Raw genomic sequence first — 26528 nt, forward strand, 5'->3', positions numbered from 1 at the left:
AATGTTTATTTTGTTCAAGGATGTGATCAATATAAATAAATATTTCTTTCAACTTTAACACTCAATAGTAATTCAATTATAACATTTGTGACTACCAGTGCTTCCTGTTTCCTAATACTCTAATTTCACAACATTCTAATATGAGCCCAACCTTTATGCTTGGGTCCAGAACCACACTTATATTACAGTTTTTGCTTAACTTTTTTTCTACAGAATCGCTTTTCCAGCAACTGCTTCCAGAAATACTATTAGATACGTATCGGTCCTTATCTATTCCCAATATTCCACTCTGTTCTCAACTTTCAAGGTTAGCTTAGTTAAAATGAACTGATACTTTGTGTACCCTTTTTGTTTCTTTTTTTCACAGAACTTCAGTGAACCCAACCTCCTTTCAGGTAAGTATGTTTCCCTTTGTCCTGTAGCTAATGGCAACTTAGCTGAAACTTGACTTCGATGCCGTTTTCTCGTGCAGTCTTTCTTGTGTGGGGGCCCAAATGCTCCTTCCGGGTGCACGATTTTCAGGTGTTCTCCTCAGGACCGGTCTTCTCCCTACACCTTTCTTAAAAAACTCAAAGGGAAGCAAGACCCTATCTTCCTTTCTTAATCAAATTTCCCTCACCTTGGTGACACTTATGTTTTAAATTATCAATACTGTGGCCAAAAACTAACTCAAACTGAAAATAAACAAAGTACCCTTTCCCTTTGGACCTTATACTATTTTTATGTTCCGTAATCTAAGAAGGAGTGTCACGAGGAATAACAGGAACCCAAGCAACTTCTCTCGGTAACCACTTTCACACCAAATTCTCTCTCTACAATTATTTCCTAGATTCTGTTTATTCTATTTAGTACTTTTCTTATCCAAAACAGTTTTAAAATTTTAATGCACAAATTTTGCAGTGTTAGACTACTCACCCATTTATGCCCAATTAACTATTAGCACATTCCTAACCCCCATTCATTCCATGGACTACCTAAAATATTTTATTCCCAAATACAGCAAGACATTCACCCTTCTCCCTTTAAAATCCCCTCTCTGGACTCTCACTCCTATATATTCACCCCTTTCCCAATTCTATCTCTGTATATATAACCCTTTCTCCACCTCAATCAGTGCCAGCCTCACCCACACACATCCTCTCTCTCCAAATCACCATCTCCTTCTGGCAACTGCCAGCGACTCCGTTTCCTAGGAAATGAAACTTCAGCTGGAGTTCCGAGGACCCCCCAGCCAATCACCTACTCTTCCAAAATTCCAATTTTCTCTTGCTGACCAACGGAATGTTGGCCAGCGGTGCTAAACCTCCATTTTTTTCCCTATGTCTTCCATAGAAACCAACAGAGAAAAATTAAACTTCAAATAAAATCCTACATATTTAACCTAAACTACCCCAAATTTTCCCCAATCATTAAACCCCTCATTCTCTATTAAACTATATTTTTAGATTTTAAAATTAACCATTTTTAAGGTTCACCCACAATTATCCCACCTAAAACCCCTCTAAAAATTCCAAATTTAATTAAAACCCAAATCAAAAATTCAATCAACCCCTTCTTAACCTACCCCATCGAATAAATAATTTTAGCCCTTACAGAATCCCTCTAAATCAACCCCCCCTCAAAAATACCCCCTAAAAATATCTAAATTTGAAAACCTACCAGAAAAATCAAGAAAAATTCCCCGATCCCAAATCTGCAAACAGAATTTAAACCCCCAAAATCCCTGAATTTTTAAAAATAAAAAACCCAATTTATACATTTTTAAAATAAACTAATTTAAATTTTGGGTTAAAGAACCCCTTAACTGTTTCCTGATTTTCTCCTCTCCCTACCACTACCATCGGATCCGGTCCCGCTGGTCTGGTTAAAAAAACAGAGCCAAAACAAAAACCTGGCCCGAAAATCGCCATTCTTCTGGAACTCCGGTTCCAAAATCGAGGCCCAGGCTTCTAGGCCTCACCGGAGTTCACAAAAAAAAAACGTTGATGCACGCACACCGTGCACACGCGCGCTCCCATGACGTCCTCCTCTGTCTCCTCTCAAAAAAACAACAGGTCCCACGCTGGCTCCTTTCCCTGCAGAGTTGCAGGTTTCTCTCCTTCTTCAGCGTCCCTGCACAATCGCGGATGGATGCTGGAAACCCCCCCCCCGATCCGGCGCCGGAACCGCCCGGTCCTCACTCTCTTTCTCTCTCTGCCACCGCCCCAGCCCAAAGACGGCCCTAAAGTCACTGGGGATTCCCGCTGTAGCTATTCATGCCCGGGGACGTGCCCAACCGTCCCCGGGACCAGAAAAACTCGGCGCTGCCTCTCGCAGCGTCTCCAACCACCGTCACTGGCCCAACCTGGCTCGAAAACAACCCGGACCTGGCAGCCAGCTCCACCCACAAAAACGGGCCCAAAATCAGCCCCTTGCCACCTGGAACAGCGGCGTTGCCTCCTGCGGCGCCTCCTCACCTATCACATTGCCCCCCAGAGCCCCGAAACGGAACCCAGAAGCCTAGGACGGCCCCTTCTCACCTCCAGGTAAGAGAAGGGAAAAAAATGTTTTATTTTTTTCCCTCTAAGTTACACTAGGAATTGTACCTAATATAAGTGGAAGATGGTCTATATTTGCCCTAGAATTAAAGATGGAAATAAGAACCTGGCAGAGGTCTTTAATTATCAACCAACTGCCAACCTACCTTTTGTGTCTAAGGTAGCAGAGAGTATAGTGGCAGAACAGTTAACACATTTCTTAGATCAAATGATGGCAATAACCCAACAATATGGCAGATAGAAGTTTATTTGCTGAACACAAATGTGTCATGGCCACTTTTGGCAGTTGCCTGCATCAGGGGTATTGTTTCTAAATATGAATTAAAACATAGATCATATAACAATGGTAACCAAAGAAACTCATAAAGCCGTACTAGTAAGATAATGTAAAAGGATAAAGGTCAATATAAACCACACAATAAAATAAACATTATTGAAAGATCAGTAAACATCAAGAATGGTTGTATATAAAAGTTACAAATGTTAGTATTTAAAGTTAAAAAATAAAATAAAATCAATTGATATATACAGTAAAATATTTAAAAAATGAAATTTGATATTTAAAATGAAAATGCAAATAAAACCTACTGCATATTTGGCTGGAAAATGTCCATGGCCACCAGCATTGAATTTCGGGGGGGGGGGGGGGGGGGGGCCGCACTGTAAACATAGCCAATTAAGCCGATATTCATTGGCTGACCGGCTAGGTTCTAGCAGCTAAAGATAAATCCGCATAAATAGCAGCTCTATCTGGCCACTAAACTTAATTTAGCGGAAATTAGCTGTAACTGGCTGTTGTCATGTGACATAGCCATTGACTGGGATGCTTAGTGAGCGATAGCCGGTTATTTCCCACTGAATATTGGTGGATAGTCGGCTTGGGTGTATTTAACCAACAAGGTGTCATTCCTGGATGGTTAAATACTTTTGAATATCAAGCAACATGTGTATAAACTGATATAAAAATAGAACTGAAATAATCAATTTGTAGTTGTACCACTAGATGTCAGTGCAATGGTTTGAATCAGTTCACATCAATAAAAGCAGCTAAATATACCAATTGGCCTGGAGAATAAAACTTGCCACATATCAGATAACAGAATCACATGTATCAGAAAATTAAAAACAACAATTAAGACATAATGTTAGCATAAACATGTTGATCCTGAATATTAAGCCTGCACAAAGGAACAAAAAACTTGCATTATCCCCTGTATTCTATATGTGGCTCTCAAAATTAGCTGATATTTCAGCACCGATAAACATGTGCCCAACTAAATGGCTAATGAGCCAATTAGTGCCAATAATTGGGTACTATTTGGCACTGGCGCCAATTTGAATTTGCATGCACATCTTGCTAGGCGCTTTTCTATAACAACTAGGAAAAAATGCCCGTTTCTGAGCGGAATGAAACGGGCGCTAGCAAGAGGCCCCCTCCCTCTGTCCCTCGAAGCTACTTGCCTTGTTCGCTGTGGGCCGTTTCGGCCCTCGAGTGTCAATAGCTCCGCCCTCGACGTCATGACGTTTTGACGCGTCATGACGTTTTGACGCGAGGGCGGTGCAGACACTCCAGGGCACACCGGATATCTCGGGCGCCTCAACTTCCGTGGAGGCTTCAGAACGTTGGGATTGCCTTTTATATATATAGATGTGCACCCAAATAATAACAGAAGGGACAAGAATATATGAGACACAAGAATTAGTGAGGTTACTTTCTAATGTTGGAAATTGGACCTACATGGGGTATGGTAAAAGTGTTGATAGGAGTGGAGGAGTGGCCTAGAGGTTATAGCACTGGGCTTGACATCCAGAGGTAGCCAGGTCAAATCCCACTGCTGCGCCTTGTGATCTTGGGAAGCCACTTAACTCTCCATTGCCTCAGGTACCAACTTAGATTGTGTGCCCTCCAGGGACAAAGAAGTACCTGAAAATTGTACAGCGCTGCGTAACCCTAGTAGCACTTTAGAAATGTCAAGTGGTAGTAGTAGTAGTAGTAGTGAAAAGGTGTGAGCAAAGTACTAATAATTATCATAAGATTCTAAGGGCTCCTTTTACCAAGCTGCAGCAAAAGGGGGGGATGGCATCAGCACCGAGGCCCTTTTTACTACAGCAAGTAAAAGGGAAGTCTCTCTTTCCTTCATGAAATGGCTATGCGGCAAGTAAAGCACTTGCCATGTGGCCATTTCAGAGAGGGAGCCCTTATCACCACCCATTAGTGGTACTTCCTGTTTTGCGAGCAATAAGCCCGCGTTGGGGCTTACTGCCATTTAGTAAAAGGGGCCCTAAGTGGGTGTAATGGAAGTGAATTTTAAAGATTGTTTTTCATCTCTGTCTTGACCGACCAGTACACTCGGAGGCTGTATTGTTGATTATAAGTAATTCTGTTTAAAAATAATTGTTTAACTTTGATTGTGTGAAAATAAGTTGGAATGCAGAAGATAAGACACAGCTCCAACTAATTTAGTATGTGAAAGGGAGGATGGCGCTTGCTTTCCAGCTCCAGCCCGGCCACCTGGAGTTGGGGAGCATGTGACCATGTTCCCACAGTATGGCTTGTTTACCTAAACAGAAAAGCATTCTGTAATTTTCCTTAGAAGTATTCTGTAACTTTCCCTAGCTCTGAACATGAGCTCAGAGCCTAATAAAAAGGAGGGCTTGTCACAGCAGAGTGGGAGCTCATCTGTGAGTAACGTACGTACTGAGCAAAGGATCTGTTCCTGGTCTAAAAAGCTCCTGACTTTCGCTGTAATGGGCCCCTGTGAAAGATCTGTCTCTCCTCCCGGGGTCCTCAGGATCTTGCCTCTGCCCTGGCCACTCCGAGTAAGAGTCCGGATACCTGTCCCAGCCTCCTAGGCCACTGCAGTTCACAGGGCAGGGCTCAAAGCAATCCAAACTCCAGAAGCAGAGCCAGTAAATATATTTATTCTCTTGGGGATTCACAGTCCAGCAGTTCAGAAATAAAGCAGGCAAAAAAAAAAAGCACAATCCCACTTTGTTTCTCCTCTCAGGGCACTAGCACAACAGGGGTAAACCCAACTCCACTCCCCTGTTTCCAGAACTCAGTTTTTTCCACCTTAAGCAGTCTATAGCCCCGTGCTCTCCTTCTCCCCCCTCCCCTTTGAAAAAGGGGAAGAATGTCCGTGAAGGGCAATCAAAAAAAAAAACACAAGAAAAAGAAAGAAACAGCTCCCGGTTTCTTCCTGGTACTTTGGCAAACAGTCCCAATAAACAGTTCCTCATAAACCACTTCTTCAGGCTTGAGCAAACACTTTCCCACAACCAGCTTCCTCCCGCTGTGAACAGTTCACACAGGGAGAGTCAATAATCCCTCTTCAAATAGCACCTTTAACATACAGTTCATAACAGCCTGAACTTGCTTTGGGAAGAAAAAAGATCCCACCCTTTCTTGGATCACTCTCTCAATACACTGACCCTTCTCCCTCATGACCCTTTTCCTTTCCCCTGGCAACCCAGCTGCCATACCACGAGTTCACCTGTTTTTTCAGTTTTTTTCCTAAGGAATGAGCCCAGGCTGTGAGGTCCATCGGTTCCTCTGGGTTCTCCTCTCTCCCCTCTCCTCAGCTTCTTGCCATTCCATGGGCTCCTCATCCCACCCACTTTTCAGCTGTTCCTTGTTCACCTGATTACCCTCCAGGGGCCCCTCCCTTGCCTTGTCAGAGTTCTCCCCTGTGACCTGCTGGGGAAGGTAATCTCTGTACCAGGGCTTGCGCCGGGGCTGCTGGATAGTGTAGTCTTTTTCTCTCCTCCATTTTTCAGGGGGCACTAACCTTTCTCTTCTCTCTTTCTGGGGAAGTAGTAAAGGCAAAGCTCTGTTCTGTCTCCTGTTGCTCTTGAGCCTCCTCACTCCTTCCCCTTCCACTTCCATCTGCTCCACCCCTTCACACCCCCCAGCTGATGATAAGAGCCTGGATGATGTAAGGACCAGTGATGATTTTATGTATAGTGTATTATTGCTTCTTTTCCTGGTCTAAGAACTCTTGGCATTGCTTAGATGTAGAGACCAGTGATGTAATGATTGTTTAGTTAATCATCGTGTGTATACAGCCAATCATTGTATATGTGCTAACCATTGTATCTATCTTAATCATTGTAGATTATAGCTCCTCTAATAAAGTATCATTTATCTAATATGAATCCAAAAGAATCCACAATAATTATTGAGTAGTCTGTGTTAGTGAGACAGGCTGTAAATTCATAGCAGTTCAGTGGGGAATAGGAATACATACACATAAAACATAATATAGTAAAATTCAATGCTTCGGTCTTCACCAAGGAAGATTTGGGAGAGATACTGGTGACAGAAATGGTATTCAAAGCTGACGAGTCAGAGAAACTGAATGAAATCTCTATAAACCTGTAGGATGTAATGATGCAATTTGACAAATTAAGGAGTAGCAAATCTCCTGGACTGGATAGTGTTCATCCCCGAGTACTGATAGAATTGAAAAATGATCCCATGGTTAGGACATATTGTGTTTGTTTATCATACACAGTTATGTTTTATGTTAATGTACTCTGTTTTAAAAATATGATACTTTATATGTATAATTTCATCCCTTTACTTAGCAGTGTATTCTTACTACTGTATTTACCAATGCACATCCCAGGTGTTACATGACGCTTAACATTCTATCCCTTAATGTGAAGGGATTCAACAACCCAATTAAGTGTAAAAAAAATATAAACTCTTTAAATAGATATGCACCCAATATTATCTTTTTTTCAAGAAACACATTTATCTGAGCGTGAGTCACTTAAACTTAAAACCTCATGGTCTCTAACCCCTGTTTTCTCTGCTGCCGATGGAAAAAAATGATGTGGCCATACTCATAAGGAAAAAAGATAATATAAAATTAATATCCTCTGATAGTGATTCAGTTGGAAGATGGTTTAAGGTCCATCTAACAGTGAATGATGAACCCTTAATGTTATTTAATTTATATGCACCAAACACTGATTGCCCTGAATTCTTCCATACTATTGCTGATATCATTGCCACTGCAGGAGATAAATCTTACATAATAGGTGGTGATTTTAATCTCAAACTGAATCCTGATATGGACAGGAAATCTGTTTCCATACAAGAAAACCAAAGCTTGGTTCATTTTGATAGAAATGATGCAACAGCATGTGATGTTTGGCACCTAGTGCATGAAAAAGATTGTGATTACACATTTTATTCTTCACCACATAATAGAAGAAATAGAGACGTTACTGAATATTGTCAATTTAACACTTTGGAAGATACTAGTTGGATAACTAGATGGGATGCATTCAAACCTTATATATGGGGTTCAATCATATGTTATTCAGCCAAACAAAAAAGAAATAATCACAAGAAATTAGTGATTTGGAAAAATCTATATCATGTTTAGAAAAAAAACATCAGTACACTCCTTCTAATCTAGATACGTTGGAAAAATTACGAATGGCAAGATATAAATATAACTTAATTCTAGCTGCTAAGGCTAATAATGAGATATTCATGAAATCAGCCCAATATTATGCCAATAATAATAAAGCTGGCCATTTGTTAGCTAGTTATCTAAAATCAAGAGCTGAAAAGAATGATATTTCTGCTATTAAAGATGATAATAATACTCTAATCACTGATCAACAAAACATATTAAAGACTTTTCAACACTTTTATGCCTTGTTATATAAGTCAGAATCTAATCTAGATGATAATGATCTGACATTTTTACAGGACTTGGATCACAATACTCTTGATGATAATGATAATTCAGATCTGATGGCTCCCATAACTGAACAAGATGTAGTTACGGCCATAAAGTCTATGGCAAAAAAAAGGCCCCAGGACCAGATGGCCTAACACTGGAATTTTACTTAGCTTTTCAAGACACAATTATTCCTATTGTTCATTCTATAATCACTTAATCATGTCTGGTGAAGTTAATGGGAGCTTTAAGGAGGCCACCATCATAGTTCTTCCAAAACCAGGCAAAGATCCTAAATACGAACAGAATTATCGACCTTTGTACATTTAAATGGTTTCTCTCCTGTATGGGTCAAGTTGTGACGTTTTACAAGTGATTATCACATTCTGAACATTTAAATGGTTTCTCTCCTGTATGAATTCTTTTGTGGACTTTAAGGTGGGCCTCGTATCTGAAATATATATCACATTCTGAACACTTAAATGGTTTCTCTCCTGTATGAATTCTTTTGTGGACTTTCAGGGAGGCATTGCTTGTGAAACATTTATCACATTCTGAACACTTAAATGGTTTCTCTCCTCTATGAGTCCTTTCATGCCGTTTGACCTCAAACATCCTTTTAAAACATTTATCACATTCTGTACATTTAAATGGTTTCGTTTCTGTATGAACCCTTTCATGCCGTTTGAGATCAGACATAGTTATGAAACATTTATCACATTCTGAACACTTAAATGGTTTCTCTCCTGTATGAATTCTTTTGTGGACTTTCAGGTAGGCATTGTTTGTGAAAAATTTATCACATTCTGAACACTTAAATGGTTTCTCCAGTTTCTCTGGTTTCTCTCCTGTATGAAGCCTTTCGTGGACTTTCAGAATGTCCTTGATTCTGAACCATTTATCACATTCTGTACATTTAAATGGCTTCTCTCCTGTATGAATGCTTTCATGCCGTTTGAGCTCAGACATGCCTTTGAAACATTTATCACATTCTGTACATTTAAATGGTCTCTCTCCTGTATGAATCCTTTCATGCTGTTTGAGGTCAGAGGTGCCTTTGAAACATTTTTCACATTCTGTACATTTAAATGGTTTCTCTCCTGAATGAATCCTTTCATGAACTGTCAGCTCAGATTGCCATCTAAAGTGTTTATCACATTCTGAACATTTAAATGGTTTCTCTCCTATATGAATCCTTTCGTGCTCTTTCAGCTTCCACATTCTTGAGAATTTTTTATCACATTCTGAACATTTAAATGGTGTCTCTCCTGTATGAATCCTTTCATGCTCTTTCAACGTCCACATTTTTGAGAAATTTTTATCACATTCTGAACATTTAAATGGTTTCAATCCTGTATGAGTCATTTCATGAACTGTCACCTGAGATTTCCATCTAAAACATTTATCACATTCAGAACAGCTAAATAGTTTCTTTCCTGTGTGAGTCCATTGATGCACTGTCAGTGCAGTTTTCGTTCCTAGATATTGATCACATTTGGAACACTTAAATTGTTTGCGTAAACCATATCCAGATAGCTTAGTTTTGTTAGTTCCTTCACAGTCATTAATTTCAGTCCTAACCCTGCTTATGTGGCTTCTCTTTTCTCTGTCTAATCTTTCTCCTGTCTGGGCTTCTGCTTTCATACTGCTCCATATTATGCTACTGATACCTCCTTGACAGTCAGCTGAAGGATCGATACCGTCTCTGGAGGGGTCTCGGTGATTCCATTCCTTTTTCTGCTGTTTATTGCACTTTCTCACTCTTTCACTAATATTCCTAAATCCATCATCTGTTGAATAAAAAAAAATAAGAGTATGATCCTTAATTTTACAGCTATAAAAAACAACATACTTAAACAAAGGCGGCTGTGAGGGGCAGGAGCAAGGAGGCTGCGTTCCTACTCTGGGATAGATGTAGACCCGGGGAAAGGGAAGGAAAGAAGGGTGCTTTGTCAGGAGGGTGGGAGGGGGCTCAAAAAATAATTCTTTTTAAAGTGATGTAGGTGCCAGCACAATACTCATGTGAGAGCCAGCTGGTAAATGCAAAACCATGGGCTCCTCCAAAATGCCACCCCTGTACTGCCCCTGACCTGCCCACTTTTTTTGTGAGCAGTCAGAGCCAATATTCAGTGGTACTGCCTGCTTTAGTGCCAATTTGGGGGGTCAGGCAGTCCCAGGGGATTTAAATGGACAGGAGCCTCTGCTGCCCATTGCAATTGCTTTCAAGATTGGATGTTACTACTACTACTACTATTTAGCATTTCTATAGCGCTACAAGGCATACGCAGCGCTGTACAAACATAGAAGAAAGACAGTCCCTGCTCAAAGAGCTTACAATCTAATAGACAAAAAATAAATAAAGTAAGCAAATCAAATCAATTAATGTGAACGGGAAGGAAGAGAGGAGGGGGTAGGTGGAGGCGAGTGGTTACAAGTGGTTACGAGTCAAAAGCAATGTCAAAGAGGTGGGTTTTCAGTCTAGATTTAAAGGTGGCCAAGGATGGGGCAAGACGTAGGGGCTCAGGAAGTTTATTCCAGGCGTAGGGTGCAGCGAGACAGAAGGCGCGAAGTCTGGAGTTGGCAGTAGTGGAGAAGGGAACAGATAAGAAGGATTTATCCATGGAGCGGAGTGCACGGGAAGGGGTGTAGGGAAGGACGAGTGTGGAGAGATACTGGGGAGCAGCAGAGTGAGTACATTTATAGGTTAGTAGAAGAAGTTTGAACAGGATGCGAAAACGGATAGGGAGCCAGTGAAGGGTCTTGAGGAGAGGGGTAGTATGAGTAAAGCGACCCTGGCGGAAGATGAGACGGGCAGCAGAGTTTTGAACTGACTGGAGAGGGGAGAGGTGACTAAGTGGGAGGCCAGCAAGAAGCAGATTGCAGTAGTCTAAACGAGAGGTGACAAGGGTGTGGATGAGGGTTTTGGTAGAGTGCTCGGAAAGAAAGGGGCGGATTTTACGGATGTTGTAAAGAAAGAAACGACAGGTCTTGGCGGTCTGCTGGATATGAGCAGAGAAGGAGAGAGAAGAGTCAAAGATGACCCCAAGGTTTCGAGCTGAGGAGACAGGGAGAATGAGAGAGCCATCAACAGAAATAGAAAATGGGGGAAGCGGGGAGGTGGGTTTGGGGGGGAAAATGAGAAGCTCGGTTTTGGTCATATTTAATTTCAGGTGGCGTTGAGACATCCAGGCAGCAATGTCAGACAAGCACGCTGAAACTTTGGTTTGGATGCAAGGTGAGATATCAGGGGTAGAAAGGTAGATTTGGGAGTCATCAGCATAGAGGTGGTAGGAAAAGCCATGGGATGAGATTAATGAACCAAGGGAAGAAGTGTAGATAGAAAAGAGGAGGGGACCAAGAACAGAACCCTGAGGTACGCCGACAGGCAGAGGGATAGAAGTAGAAGAGGATCCACCAGAGTGAACACTAAAGGTGCGGAGGGAGAGGTAGGAAGAGAACCAGGAAAGGACAGAGCCCTGGAATCCAAGTGAGGACAGGGTATCGAGAAGTATGCTGTGATCGACAGTGTCAAAAGCAGCGGAAAGATCAAGAAGAATGAGGATGGAATATTGACCTCTGGATTTAGCCAGTAATAGGTCATTGGAGACTTTAGTAAGCGCAGTTTCGGTTGAGTGGAGAGGGCGAAAACCAGATTGTAATGGGTCAAGAATAGCATGTGAGGAGAGAAAATCAAGGCAGCGGCGGTGAACAGCACGCTCAAGTAATTTGGAGAGAAAAGGAAGGAGGGAGATGGGTCGGTAATTAGAGGGACAAGTAGGGTCAAGTGAAGGCTTCTTAAGGAGAGGTGTGACCACAGCATGTTTAAAGGCAGCAGGGACAGTCGCAGTGGAAAGTGAGAGGTTGAGAATGTGACAGATAAAAGGAATAAGAGTAGGAGAGATGGCATTAAGAAGGTGGGTGGGAATGGGATCAGAGGAACAGGTGGTACATTTTGAGGAAGAAAGGAGAAGTGTAGTTTCCTCAATAGTAACTTCAGGAAAGGAGGAAAGGGAATGAGGGGAAGGAGAGAGAGGGGAACGGACTAGTGGAGGGAGAGCTGGTGAGGTAGAGAAAGCAAGGTTTATCTTTTGAACCTTGTTGTGAAAGAATTCAGCAAGGGTCTGAGGAGATAGTGAAGGGGGAGTTGTTCACAATTACAAACTCACTGCAAACATAAATGTCTTGACATATCCCCAATATGTGTGTAAATGCCAATATTCTGAAAATATCCGCTTAACTTTCATAGGGAGACATTTGGTCTTCCCTGATCATTTTTTTTCCATTAGTTCCTCCAGAACAGTTCAGATGAGGGGGTTTTGAACTCCTACCAGCAGCTGAAGAGCATTTTCTGTAATCAAAACACTGGGTTAGTTCTGAACTGCTCTGAAGGAACTAAAGAAAAGAAAATAAACCTAAGATCACATGTCTCCTTCCTTAATGTTCCTCCAGAGCAGTTCAGATGAGTGGCAAATACCATAACAGTGACCTTCACAAGGGTGGGACAGTAAAATCCATGGACTACACTCTCTATCCAAAGACTGCATCCTGTCTTGCCTGCAAATCCAAACTATAATGCCTTAAAAATACAAAAGAATGCCCAGAATTCTGCAGCTCGACTTATTTTCCACCAGAATCGTTATGCCCATACTAGCCCACTTCTCAAGTCACTTCATTGACTCCCTGTCCGCTTCTGTATACAGTTCAAACTTCTCTTACTGACCTTTAAATGCATCCACTCTATGACCCCCTCACTACCTCTCCTCTCTCATTTCTCCCTACATTCCTCCCCGTGAACTCTGCTCTCTGAGCAAGTCTCTCTTGTTGTCCCCCTTCTCCTCCATCGCTAACTCTAGACTTCCTTTTATCTTGCTGCACCTTATGCCTGGAACCGCCTTCCTGAGCCCATACGTCTAGCTCCATCTCTACCTGTTTTTAAATCTATGCTGAAGGCAAACTTTTTCACTGCTGCCTTTGGCTCCTAGCCACTACCCATTTGTCCTCCTCCCTGTTCCTCTTTACCCTGTAATTCCCTTGTCCGTAATGTCTTGTCTGTCTGTTTTACCTAGATTGTAAGCTCTATGTCGGGTGTTCAGCGCTGCGTGTGTCTGGTGGCGCTATATAAATGCTAATAGTAGTAGTAGTAGGACGCCTTACAAATTTCTAGATGTGCCACCAGACCACTCCCTGCTCAGGAAGGAGCTTGTCCCCTCGTATCATGCACGTTTAGCACTTTTGCCACCAGGCAACCTCTAAGGCAGCTGTTCCCAAAATGTGGGTCATTTGCAAAATCCTCATTTTGGGTTACGAAGCAGTTAGCACAGCATTGGCATTCTCCTCTTTCTCGCTACCACCGCTGCCGGGCGGCTGCCTCTCAGGGTTGACAGCAGCAGTGGTGAAAATAGCAACCCCCAGAGGTCTCTCTCCCTGCACTCAAGGCTGATAGTTCTGCTGGTCCTTCCTATAACTATCAACTTCACATGTAACATGAGAGACCCACGTAGCTTGGTGATATGTTACGCTGCGCCTGCCGACTACAGAGGAAAACAGGTTGAGTGTTGAGGGGGATTGAAAGAAAAAGGCATTAGCGAGAAGCAGATACAAAGAGGAAGGGCTGCAGAACAGGGGGACAGAGAAAGAGAGCAAGAAGAGGCTAGATGGCAAAGGAGACAGAGAGAGAGAGTGAGAGATAGACACAGAGAGAGAGAGGATGAAGAGCTTTTACTGCAGCGAACCTAGAGAGAGATAAAGGCAGAGAGAGCGAGAAAGAGAGTGAAGAGGATCCATGGCAGTGGGGGAGGAGGAAGGGGAAATCCCGGTAGGGCAGTCTACAAATCTACATTTGCCTAGGGCCCGATATAGTGTTAATCCGGCACTGGTGGAATACCCAGGAGAGCAAACGATTGAAGGGTGGGAGATTGTAGGTTGTGGCTTGGAATGGGATGTCCCATAAGAGGTCTGACTACTGCGGATCCAAAATTTCTGAGTGTTATTATCTTGTCAGATTCAATTGCTCTTCCTTTGTCTGGGGTTCGGTATCCTAATAACTTCAGGATTACTTAACTCACTTGCTTGACAGGTACTTAAGATATTTTACCATAATTCTGGATGTTTTGCATAATACATCGTCTCTGAATTCTTTTTCATTGCTGCCAATTAGAGAATGACACAGGGAAAAATTTGTCCCTGTCCCCATGGGTTCTGTCTCCTTCACCACAGGCCCCATCTCCATTCCCATCCCTGCAGGCCCTGTCCCCGTCCCGTGGGCTCTGTTCTCATCTGGAGAAGCCTTGAACACTTATGATTTTATATTTAAATGTTTTCATTAAAGTATAAAAAGGAACAATATCCTGTGCAACTGTGGTTTATAAATCACAAATAGAAAACAATAATAACAAGCAACTATAATAACCCCACCACCACCACCTGCTACACCAAGGAATCCTAATTCACCCTGTTAAAATGTTCAGGGGTACAAAATACAACCCATTCTGTGTGCCCTAGAGGAGAGAAATATGCCCTATGAAGCACTGTTATGATTTTTTAATCTGTGGATGAATAAGAAGTCATCAACAATTTCAAGTTCTCCTGTCTTCCACAGTCCTTTCTGCAATAGGTGATGTCTTAGAAGATGTGCTGGTAGCAGGATTTACAGGATCCCACATGCAAATTTTGCTAGCTCTGGCCAGCATGTTTGCTTGTTTTTCCAAAAAATAAAAAAATTGTTGTCTGCATCAATCAGGGAACAAAGTACAAACAGAAATCCAAAAAAACAAAAGAAAAAGTACCAGGAGCCTTCAAAAAAAGTGGGACATAAAAACTTTAATCATATGCAGGACACAAATCACACCTTTGAATCATTGTGGGTTGAAATTCCATGTATAAAAGGGAAAAGGACAGTGATAGGAGTGTACTATCGTCTGCTTCGCTATGATGAGCAGGTAGATGCAGAAATGATAAAAGAAATCAGAGACGCAAACAAAATGGGCAATGTGATAATAATGGGTGACTTCAATTATCCAAATTTAGACTGGGTAAATGTAGCATCAGGACACGCTAGAGAGGTACAATTCCTTGATGAAATCAAGGACAGCTTTATGGAGCAGCTGGTGCAGGAGCCGATGAGAGAAGGAAAACTTCTAGACTTGGTCCTTAGTGGAACGCATGATCTGGTGAGGGACGTTATGGTACTGGGACCGCTTGATAACAATGATCATAATATGATCAGTTTTGATATCAACCTTGAAGTAACTACAGTGGTGGAAATAAGTATTTGATCCCTTGCTGATTTTGTAAGTTTGCCCACTGACAAAGACATGAGCAGCCCATAATTGAAGGGTAGGTTATTGGTAACAGTGAGAGATAGCACATCACAAATTAAATCCGGAAAATCACATTGTGGAAAGTATATGAATTTATTTGCATTCTGCAGAGGGAAATAAGTATTTGATCCCCCACCAACCAGTAAGAGATCTGGCCCCTACAGACCAGGTAGATGCTCCAAATCAACTCGTTACCTGCATGACAGACAGCTGTCGGCAATGGTCACCTGTATGAAAGACACCTGTCCACAGACTCAGTGAATCAGTCAGACTCTAACCTCTACAAAATGGCCAAGAGCAAGGAGCTGTCTAAGGATGTCAGGGACAAGATCATACACCTGCACAAGGCTGGAATGGGCTACAAAACCATCAGTAAGACGCTGGGCGAGAAGGAGACAACTGTTGGTGCCATAGTAAGAAAATGGAAGAAGTACAAAATGACTGTCAATCGACAAAGATCTGGGGCTCCACGCAAAATCTCACCTCGTGGGGTATCCTTGATCATGAGGAAGGTTAGAAATCAGCCTACAACTACAAGGGGGGAACTTGTCAATGATCTCAAGGCAGCTGGGACCACTGTCACCACGAAAACCATTGGTAACACATTACGACATAACGGATTGCAATCCTGCAGTGCCCGCAAGGTCCCCCTGCTCCGGAAGGCACATGTGACGGCCCGTCTGAAGTTTGCCAGTGAACACCTGGATGATGCCGAGAGTGATTGGGAGAAGGTGCTGTGGTCAGATGAGACAAAAATTGAGCTCTTTGGCATGAACTCAACTCGCCGTGTTTGGAGGAAGAGAAATGCTGCCTATGACCCAAAGAACACCATCCCCACTGTCAAGCATGGAGGTGGAAATGTTATGTTTTGGGGGTGTTTCTCTGCTAAGGGCACAGGACTACTTCACCGCATCAATGGGAGAATGGATGGGGCCATGTACCGTACAATTCTGAGTGACAACCTCCTTCCCTCCGCCAGGGCCTTAAAAATGGGTCGTGGCTGGGTCTTCCAGCACGACAATGACCCAAAACATACAGCCAAGGCAACAAAGGAGTGGCTCAGGAAGAAGCACATTAGGGTCATGGAGTGGCCTAGCCAGTCACCAGACCTTAATCCCATTGAAAACTTATGGAGGGAGCTGAAGCTGCGAGTTGCCAAGCGACAGCCCAGAACTCTTAATGATTTAGAGATGATCTGCAAAGAGGAGTGGACCAAAATTCCTCCTGACATGTGTGCAAACCTCATCATCAACTACAGAAGACGTCTGACCGCTGTGCTTGCCAACAAGGGTTTTGCCACCAAGTATTAGGTCTTGTTTGCCAGAGGGATTAAATACTTATTTCCCTCTGCAGAATGCAAATAAATTCATATACTTTCCACAATGTGATTTTCCGGATTTAATTTGTGATGTGCTATCTCTCACTGTTACCAATAACCTACCCTTCAATTATGGGCTGCTCATGTCTTTGTCAGTGGGCAAACTTACAAAATCAGCAAGGGATCAAATACTTATTTCCACCACTGTATACACAGGAAGTCAAATACGTTAGCGTTTAACTTTAAAAAAGGAGACTATGATAAAATAAGAAGAACGGTTAAAAAAAAAAAAAACTTAGGGGGGCAACTGACAGGGTAAAAACTGTACAACAGGCATGGACGCTGTTCAAAAATACCATCCTGGAGGTCCAGGCCAAACATATTGGCCCTTGGCCTGGATTGGTCGCTGCCGTGGACAGGATGCTGGGCTCGATGGACCCTTGGTCTTTTCCCAGTGTGGCATTACTTATGTACTTGTATTCCGCAAATTAGAAAAGAAAGAAGGAAGTCCAAAAGACAGCCGGCGTGGTTGAAAAGTGAGGTGAAGGAAGCTATTAGGGCTAAAAGAAACGCCTTCTGAAAATGGAAGAAGGAACCGTCTGAAAATAACAAGAAGCAGCATAAGGAGTGTCAAAGCAAATGCAAGGCGCAGATAAAGAAGGCCAAGAGGGATTATGAAAAAAAAGATAGCATTAGAGGCAAAAAAACATAGTAAAAAAATGTTTCGGTTTATTAAAAGGAAGCCAGCAAAAGAAGCGGTTGGGCCGCTGGATGACCGAGGGGTAAAAGGAGCAATCAAGGAAGATAAAGACGTAGCGGAGAGATTGAATGAATTCTTTGCTTCGGTCTTCACTGAGAAAGATTTGGGTGAGATACCGGTGTCGGAACTGGTACTTCAAGAGGACGAGTCAGGCTTTCTTTGAGGCATTTAGACTCCCTGTTTCTGGGTTCAAAAATTAGAGTTTTTCCTGATTTAGCTAGAGATACTCAACAGAGACGTAAGATATTTTTATCTTTACGTCCTAGAGTTAATGCAATAGGCGCAGATCTTCTTTTAAGATTTCCATATGTATGTAGGATAAAATTTCAGTCTAAGCAATACCAATTTTTTGACCCAAAACAGTTGGAAGATTTTTTATTAAGCAGAAAAGAGGTTAATGTACAAGTTTAGTCACATATGCAACACTGTATGGCAGAGCTGAGTTATCCGCTCGGGAATCAAGCTGTTCTTTTTGATATAAAAATGTTTAGTATTGCATTGTATTTCCTAATGTCTTGGATTGATTACCTAAATTGTGGGCGTTAGTTTGGAATAATATTTCGCAATGTTAACTTGCAGATTCTATTTGATTTTTATTTGTATTTTTCAGAGTTGTGTATTATCACTCATAAGTAAAAATTATGAATGTTAAAATTGATAAATAAAGAATATATATATATATATAAAAAAAGAGGACAAGTCAGAGAAACCTACTGACTTCACGGTAAACCAGGAGGACGTAATGGGGCAGTTCAGCAAACTGAAGAGTAGCAAATCTCCTGGACCGTATGGTATTCATCCTAGAGTACTGATAGAACTGAAAAATGAGCTTGCGGAGCTACTGTTAGAGATATGCAATTTATCCTTAAAATCGAGCATGGTACCGGAAGATTGGAGGGTGGCCAATGTAACGCCGACTTTTAAAAAAGGTTCCAGGGGAGATCCGGGAAATTACAGACCGGTGAGTCTGATGTTGGTGCCGGGGAAAATGGTAGAGGCTATTATTAAAAACAAAATTACAGAGCACATCCGAGAACATGGATTACTGAGACCGAGTCAGCACGGCTTTTGTGTGGGGAAATCTTGCCTGACCAATTTACTTCAATTCTTTGAAGGAGTAAACAAACATATGACAAAGGGGAGCCGGTTGATATTGTGTATCTGGATTTTCAAAAGGCGTTTGGCAAGGCACCTCATGAAAGGCTACAGAGGAAATTGGAGGGACATGGGATAGGAGAAAATGTCCTATTGTGGATTAAAAACTGGTTGAAGGATAGGAAACAGAGAGTGGGGTTAAATGGGCAGTATTCACAATGGAGAAGGGTAGTTAGTGGGGTTCCTCAGGTGTCTGTGCTAGGACCGCTGCTTTTTAAACATATTTATAAATTATTTAAAGATGGGAGTAACTAGCGAGGTAATTAAATTTGCTGATGATACAAAGTTAATCAAAGCCGTTAACTCGCAAAAGGATTGTGAAAAATTTTAGAAGGACCTTACGAGACTGGGAGACTGGGCGGCTAAATGGCAGGTGACGTTTAATGTGATGCATGTGGGAAAAAGAACCCGAATTATAGCTACGTAATGCAAGGTTCCACGTTAGGAGTTATGGATCAAGAAAGGGATCTGGGTGTCGTCGTCGCCGATAATACACTGAAACCTTCTGCTCAGTGTGCTGCTGCGGCTAGGAAAGCGAATAGAATATTGGGTATTATTAGGAAAGTTATGGAAAACAGGTGTGAGGATGTTATAATGCCGTTGTATCGCTCCATGGTGCGACCACACCTTGAGTATTGTGTTTAATTCTGGTCGCCACATCTCAAGAAAGCTATAGTAGAATTGGAAAAGGTGCAGCGAAGGGCGACTAAAATGATAGCGGGAATGGGACAACTTCCCTATGAAGAAAGACTAGGGAGGCTAGGGCTTTTCAGCTTGGAGAAGAGACGGCTGAGGGGAGACATGATAGAGGTATATAAAATAATGAGTGGAGTGGAACAGGTGGATGTGAAGCGTCTGTTCACACTTTCCAAAAATACTAGGACTAGGGGGCATGCGATGAAACTACAGTGTAGCAAATTTAAAGCAAATTGGAGAAATGTTTTCTTCACCCAACGCGTAATTAAACTCTGGAATTTGTTTCCGGAGAATGTGGTGAAGCGGTTAGCTTGGCAGAGTTTAAAAAGGGGTTAGACGGTTTCCTAAAGGACAAGTCCATAAACCACTACTAAATGGACTTGGGAAAAATCCACAATTCCAGGAATAACATGTATAGAATGTTTGTACGAATGTTGGTTGCGGGGGCGGTGTTGGACTACTCTCTCCCTCCTCCAGATTTCAACCCCTTCTTCCACCTCAATCTCACTGTTTTTCCTCCTTTGAAGTCCACTCTATCCGCCTTTTCTCTCCTCTGCCTCTTCGAATAGCGGTCATTTATCGTCCCCCTGATAAGTCCCTTTCATCCTCTCTCAGTGGCTTTGATGCCTGGCTTGCCTTCTTCCATGATCCTTCCTCCCCCTCTCTCATCCTTGGTGACTTTAATATTCCTGCTAATGATCCTTCTAACTCTTATATTTCCAAGTTACTCGCTTTAACATCCTCCTTTAATCTCCAACTATGCTCCACCTCCCCCACTCATCAAAATGGTCACTGTCTTGATCTCATCTTCTCCTCCAACTGTTCACCCTCTAGTTTCCTTGCCTCTGATCACCATCTTATAACTTTCACACTTAAATCTCCTCCCTCCCAGTCCCGTCCTATCTTATCTAATTTATCTAGGAATCTTCATGATATTGACCCTTCATCTCTAGCCTCCCATGTTTCAAACCTCCTCTCGACTGTGGCACCATCCACGTCTGTCCAACGAGGCTGTTTCTTCTTACAACAATACTCTATCCTCTGCCTTAGACACTCTTGCACCTTTGATGACCCGCCCTATAAGGCGTACAAAACCCCAACCTTGGCTGACTTCTAATATCCGCTACCTACGTTCCTGTACCGGCTCCGCCGAACACCTCTGGCGGAAATCTCGGGCCCTTGCTGATTTTTACACTTTAAATTCATGCTGACTTCCTTCCAATCTGCTCTTTTAAGCGCCTTACAGGATTATTATATCCAACTGACCAACTCTCTTGGCTCTAACCCTCGACTTCTCACCACATTGAACTCTCTCCTCAAGGTGCCCCCTCCCCCAACTCCCCCTTCATTATCTCCTCAGACCCTTGCTGAATTCTTTCACGACAAGGTTCAAAAGATAAACCTTGAATTCTCTACCTTGCCACCTCTCCCTCCACTAGTCCGTTCCCCTCATTCCTTTTTCTCCTTTCCTGAAGTTACTATAGAAGAAACTACACTTCTCCTTTCTTCCTCAAAATGTACCACCTGTTCCTCTGATCCCATTCCCACCCACCTTCTTAATGCCATCTCACCTGCTCTTATTCCTTTTATGTCACATTCTGTCCTGTCTTCACTTTGGTGAGCCCTTAGGTCCAGCAAGGTCGAAAGACCTCAGAGGACAGCCGTGCACCCCAATCTTCACCCGCGGCGACCGCCGTTCACCAGAGGTTGAGCCCCCAGCTGCAGGCGGTCAGCAGGACTGCTGGAACCGCGGGGTGGACGGCTGACCTGGCTCGTGTCGGGAGTACAGCCAGCAAACACAGTTGTCAAGTGTAGAAGAACTCTCTAGACAAGTGGGTAGCAGTCCACGGTCGAGGATAGCACAGTCTCTGGATAACGGCTAGCAGCCTGTGGTCAAGGATGGCACAGTCTCTGGAGGCCGGCTAGCAATCTGTGAACAAGGATAGCACAGTCTCTGGATAACGGCTAGCAAGCTGAGAACAAGGATAGCACAGTCTCTGGATAACGGCTAGCAAGCTGTGAACAAGGATAGCACAGTCTCTGGATAACGGCTAGCAAGCTGTGAACAAGGATAGCACAGTCTCTGGATAACGGCTAGCAAGCTGAGAACAAGGATAGCACAGTCTCTGGATAATCCAAATGATGCAACGCGAACCCGCTGCACAGGCTTCGGGAACCGAACCGGAAGCAAAGAGGTCCTCTGGTTCCTGGGTTTAAATCTCGCGCCACCCCGCCCCCGGAAAGAAACCCACCAATCCGGCCCAGGGGAGTCGGGAGAGCCCCTGGATTGGCTCTGCCCGAACTCCAGGCGGAGTCATCGCCCGGGTTCGCCAATCCGGCGCGAGGTAGGCGGAGCTCCAGAGCCCTCCGGCTCTGGAGCGAAGAAGACGTCGGCTCTGGCGCCGCCATGTTGGCCGACGCGAACCTCCTCCCGACCTCCCCCTCCCAAGAGGCCGGCGTTCGCCCTCGCTGGCCGCCAATCCCGACCTGACACGCTAGTCCCACGGCAGCGTCGGCTCCTCCGCGGGACCCCCCCCGGCCGTCCCCCGGCGCCGTGAAGACCGCCGGCTCCCGCCCCCCACCGCGGGAGAGCAGGTATGGGCGCGGGACGCGACACATTCTCAACCTCTCACAACTGTCTCTACTGCCTTTAAACATGCTGTGGTCACACCTCTCCTTAAGAAGCCTTCACTCGACCCTACTTATCCCTCTAATTACCGACCCATCTCCCTCCTCCCTTTTCTCTCCAAATTACTTAAGCGTGCTGTTCACCACAGCTGCCTTGATTTTCTCTCCTCACATGCTATTCTTGACCCACTACAATCTGGTTTTCGCCCTCTCCACTCAACCGAAACTGCGCTTACTAAAGTCTCCAATGACCTATTACTGGCTAAATCCAGAGGTCTCTAGTCCATCCTCATTCTTCTTGATCTTTCCGTCGCTTTTGACACTGTCGATCACAGCATTACTCCTCGATATCCTGTCCTCACTTGGATTCCAGGGCTCTGTCCTTTTCTGGTTCTCTTCCTACTAGAGAACTGCACGGGAATGGGGTTTGCAGGAATCCCGCGGAACCCGCGGGATTCCCGCGGGGACAGAAGCAGTTTCTGTGGGGTTCCCACGGGGACGGAAGCAGTTCTGCCGGGTTCCCGTGAAAGTGTAAGCTACTTCTGCACCAGCCTCTCATCTACCGATCACCAAGTTCTTTGAGTACTGTCTCCTCCTCCTCCTCCTTGCTTTAACAGCACAAATGTAGAAGTCTTCCATTAAGGAGGTGGTAGAGACACAAATGATGATGGAATTCAAAAAGGCGTGGGATGAACACAGAGAATCTCTAATTAGAAAATGGAAGTTATAAAAAACCTAACCTTAAATGGCTGCATGCAAGATGATGTGTGAAGTAATGCTTAGATGGCGACTCTGGCTGTGATTAACTAGGGCCAATACCAGGCAGACTTGTATGGTCTGTGTCCAATATATGAAATTCTGGTTTAGGATGGGCTGGAAAGGGCTTAGACAGCAACTTCAGTGGCTGGAACATAAGGACAGTTCTGGGCAGATTTTTATGATCTGTGTCGCACAAAAGAGAAGACGCATAGACTGGAGTGGGCTTCAACGACAACTCCAGCAGTTGGAACATAAGGATAGGACCAGATAGACTTCTATGGTCTATGTTCCAGAAACACAAAAGAAAGACCATAATCAAGTATATAATATCACACTCGTTGATTTAATCATGAATTGATAATGAGTGTGACTATTGGGCAGACTGGATGGACCATTCAGGTCTTTATTTGCTGTCACTTACTATGTTACAATTAATCCTCTTTGCTACCGGGCTGATGAGCAGACCTCAACTCTGACACAGGCATGAGCATTGGATGTCACCTGACCTACTCACGCTTGCATGTGGTGACCTCTCAGCACACAGTGCCAGTAAATCAGAGACAAATCTTACATGTACACATCAGAGTGTTCCAAGTTTCAGCTTCCATTCCTTCCTTGCCTACAGTGCTGTGGCTCAAATCCAGAGAGAGACTGAGGTAGCTGACTGGAATTTTCTTTTATGTACCATTAAATTCTTACAGTGATGGGTGGGGATGGGTTAAATTCTTGCGGGGACGGGTTGGGATGGGTAAGATTCCTGTCTCCCTGCAACTCTCTACTTCCAACCTCTCCCTCCACACCTTCAGTATTCACTCTGGTGAATCCTCTTCTACTTCTATCCCTCTGCCTGTCGGCGTACCTCAGGGTTCTGTTCTTGGTCCCCTCCTCTTTTCTATCTACACTTCTTCCCTTGGCTCATTAATCTCATCCCATGGCTTTTTCTACCATCTCTATGCTGATGACTCCCAAATCTACCTTTCTACCCCTGATATCTCACCTTGCATCCAAACCAAAGTTTCAGCGTGCTTGTCTGACATTGCTCTCTGGATGTCTCAACGCCACCTGAAATTAAACATGACCAAAACCAAGCTTCTCATTTTACCCCCCAAACCCACCTCCCCACTCCCCCCGTTTTCTATTTCTATTGATGGCTCTCTCATTCTCCCTGTCTCCTCAGCTCGAAACCTTGGGGTCATCTTCTCTGCTCATATCCAGCAGATCGCCAAGACCTGTCGTTTCTTTCTTTACAACATCCATAAAATCCGCCCCTTTCTTTCCGAGCACTCTACCAAAACCCTCATCCACACCCTTGTCACTTCTCGTTTAGACTACTGCAATCTGCTTCTTGCTGGCCTCCCACTTAGTCACCTCTCCCCTCTCCAATTGGTTCAAAACTCTGCTGCCCGTCTCGTCTTCCGCCAGGGTCGCTTTACTCATACTACCCCTCTCCTCAAGTCGCTTCACTGGCTCCCTATCTGTTTTCGCATCCTGTTCAAACTTCTTCTACTAACCTATAAATGTACTCACTCTGCTGCTCCCCAGTATCTCTCCACACTCGTCCTTCCCTACACCCCTTCCCGTGCACTCCGCTCCATGGATAAATCCTTCTTATCTGTTCCCTTCTCCACTACTGCCAACTCCAGACTTCACGCCTGTCTCGCTGCACCCTACGCCTGGAATAAACTTCCTGAGCCCCTACGTCTTGCCCCATCCTTGGCCACCTTTAAATCTAGACTGAAAGCCCACCTTTTTAACATTGCTTTTGACTCATAGCCACTTGTAACCACTCGCCTCCACCTACCCTCCTCTCCTCCTTCCTGTACACATTAATTGATTTGATTTGCTTACTTTATTTTTTGTCTATTAGATTGTAAGCTTTTTGAGCAGGGACTGTCTTTCTTCTATGTTTGTGCAGCACTGCGTACGCCTTGTAGCGCTATAGAAATGCTAAATAGTAGTAGTAGGAACCTTGCCGGGTGACCTTGGCCTGGATTGGCCGCTGTCGTGGACAGGATGCTGGGCTCGATGGACCTTTGGTCTTTTCCCAGTGTGGCACTACTTATGTACTTATATAGGAAAACAGTCTTTTGTGTGGACCCGACACAGTCCATGTTTCGGCACGCAGCGCCTGCGTCAGGGGTCACGAATAGTAGCAGGAAAAAATACGGCAGTATTGTGAAACACAGTGCGGTTGTTAAGAGCAATATACTGCAATGTCGTGTTGTCCCTTTGCTAAAAGAAACTGATAGTGAGATTCTCTACTGAAACAAATGTACTACCTCTGGATTGCAAGTCCAGTACTCTAAACACTAGGCCATTCTAACACTCCACTCGCATGAAATTTGGCCGTCCCTGTGGGGGGGGGGGGCAGTTGAGGACGTCCAAAATGTTTGAAAGAAGGACGCCCACGCCTTCGTTATGCTTCCGCTGACACACACATACCTCCCCCCCCCCCCAGAGGGATGGTGAAGAAATATAGTAGCCCTTGCTCTCAGTAAAATACAGGCCAATGACTCAGGCTAAGAGCTAGGCCTTTTTAAAAAAAATCAGAGATCACCTTTGACACAGTTACATTTCACTGTAGCAAGTGCTGGAATGAGGTAATTAGGAGCAGATAGAGAGGGAGGGGGCATTTGCTCTTGTCTACAGTCCTAAGACTGGCACCTGCAAGAAGTCATGAGCAAAGATATAGAGATAGTACTGGGTCAGCTGCACCCCGAGTGAGATCCAAAGTGTGTGTGTGTGGGGGGGGGGGGGGGGGCTAGAGGAAGGTTTGAGAACATGTGAAGTCATTCTGATCAACTGATAAGGGCCAAGAGCTCCAATGAAAAAGCTAGGGTCCATTGGAATCAATAGGGCCAAAATTGTATATAAGCAACAGTCTGAGAGGTATTAAATCAGAAGGGAGAAGGAAGGCTACAGGAGAAGACTCCAGAAGGCTAGAGAGATGTTCTGTGAACTGCTGTACCATCATATGAATACCTGCTTGCCTGTACCATCATTGGGTGAGATGATAATGCTAATAAACTATCTTACCATATCTTCTGCATACTGGGTTCCTTTCTAATTGGGGAGGTTACCAATGCCTAGACGGTGTAAGCCTGTCATGAGCAGATACAAGGTTGGGGTGATTAAGTATCTAGAGGGGATTTGCAATTCTGTCCAGGATAGCAAAAAGCCCCTGGCTTCCGCTGCGCAAACGGGTGAGGCAGATCTAATTAATTACAATGGCCAAATTTCAAGGGAGTGGAGTGGCCTAGTGGTTAGAGCACTGGTCTTGCAATCCAGAGGTGGCCAGTTCAAATCCCACTGCTGTTACTTGTGATCCAAAATCCAAATAAAAGGGGTGTCAGAGGCATAGCAAAGGCATGGACATCCTTCTCACAGAACCATTCACATTTTAGACGTCCTCAACTGCCGTCGCAGGGACAGAGGCATAGCGAAGGACATGATGTTGTTTTTTTCAGGGTGGGAGGTGGTTAGTGACCACTGAGAGTCAGGGAAGGTCATCCCCGAATCCCTCCGGTGGTCATCTGGTCAGTTCGGGCACCTTTTTGATGCTTGGTTATGAAAAAAAATGGACCAAGTCGCCCAAGTGTTCGTCAGGGACGCCCTTCTTTTTTCCATTATCAGCTGAGCACGCCCATCTGCTAAGCA

The 26528-nt window shown here is 43.9% G+C and overlaps 1 protein-coding gene across 1 annotated transcript in view; it reads right to left on the reverse strand.

Moving 5' to 3' along the window:
- The window catches only part of LOC115464471, a 337991-nt gene that overhangs the window by 300535 nt on the left and 10928 nt on the right, over positions 1 to 26528 (reverse strand). The window contains exon 3 of the mRNA XM_030194848.1: positions 8607 to 10026. Coding sequence (XP_030050708.1) covers positions 8607 to 10026 — 1420 coding nt within the window. The remainder of the gene's footprint in view (positions 1 to 8606; positions 10027 to 26528) is intronic.

The sequence above is a fragment of the Microcaecilia unicolor genome, chromosome 3, assembly GCF_901765095.1.
Source record: "Microcaecilia unicolor chromosome 3, aMicUni1.1, whole genome shotgun sequence".
In the NCBI taxonomy this organism is placed as follows: Eukaryota; Metazoa; Chordata; class Amphibia; order Gymnophiona; family Siphonopidae; genus Microcaecilia; species Microcaecilia unicolor.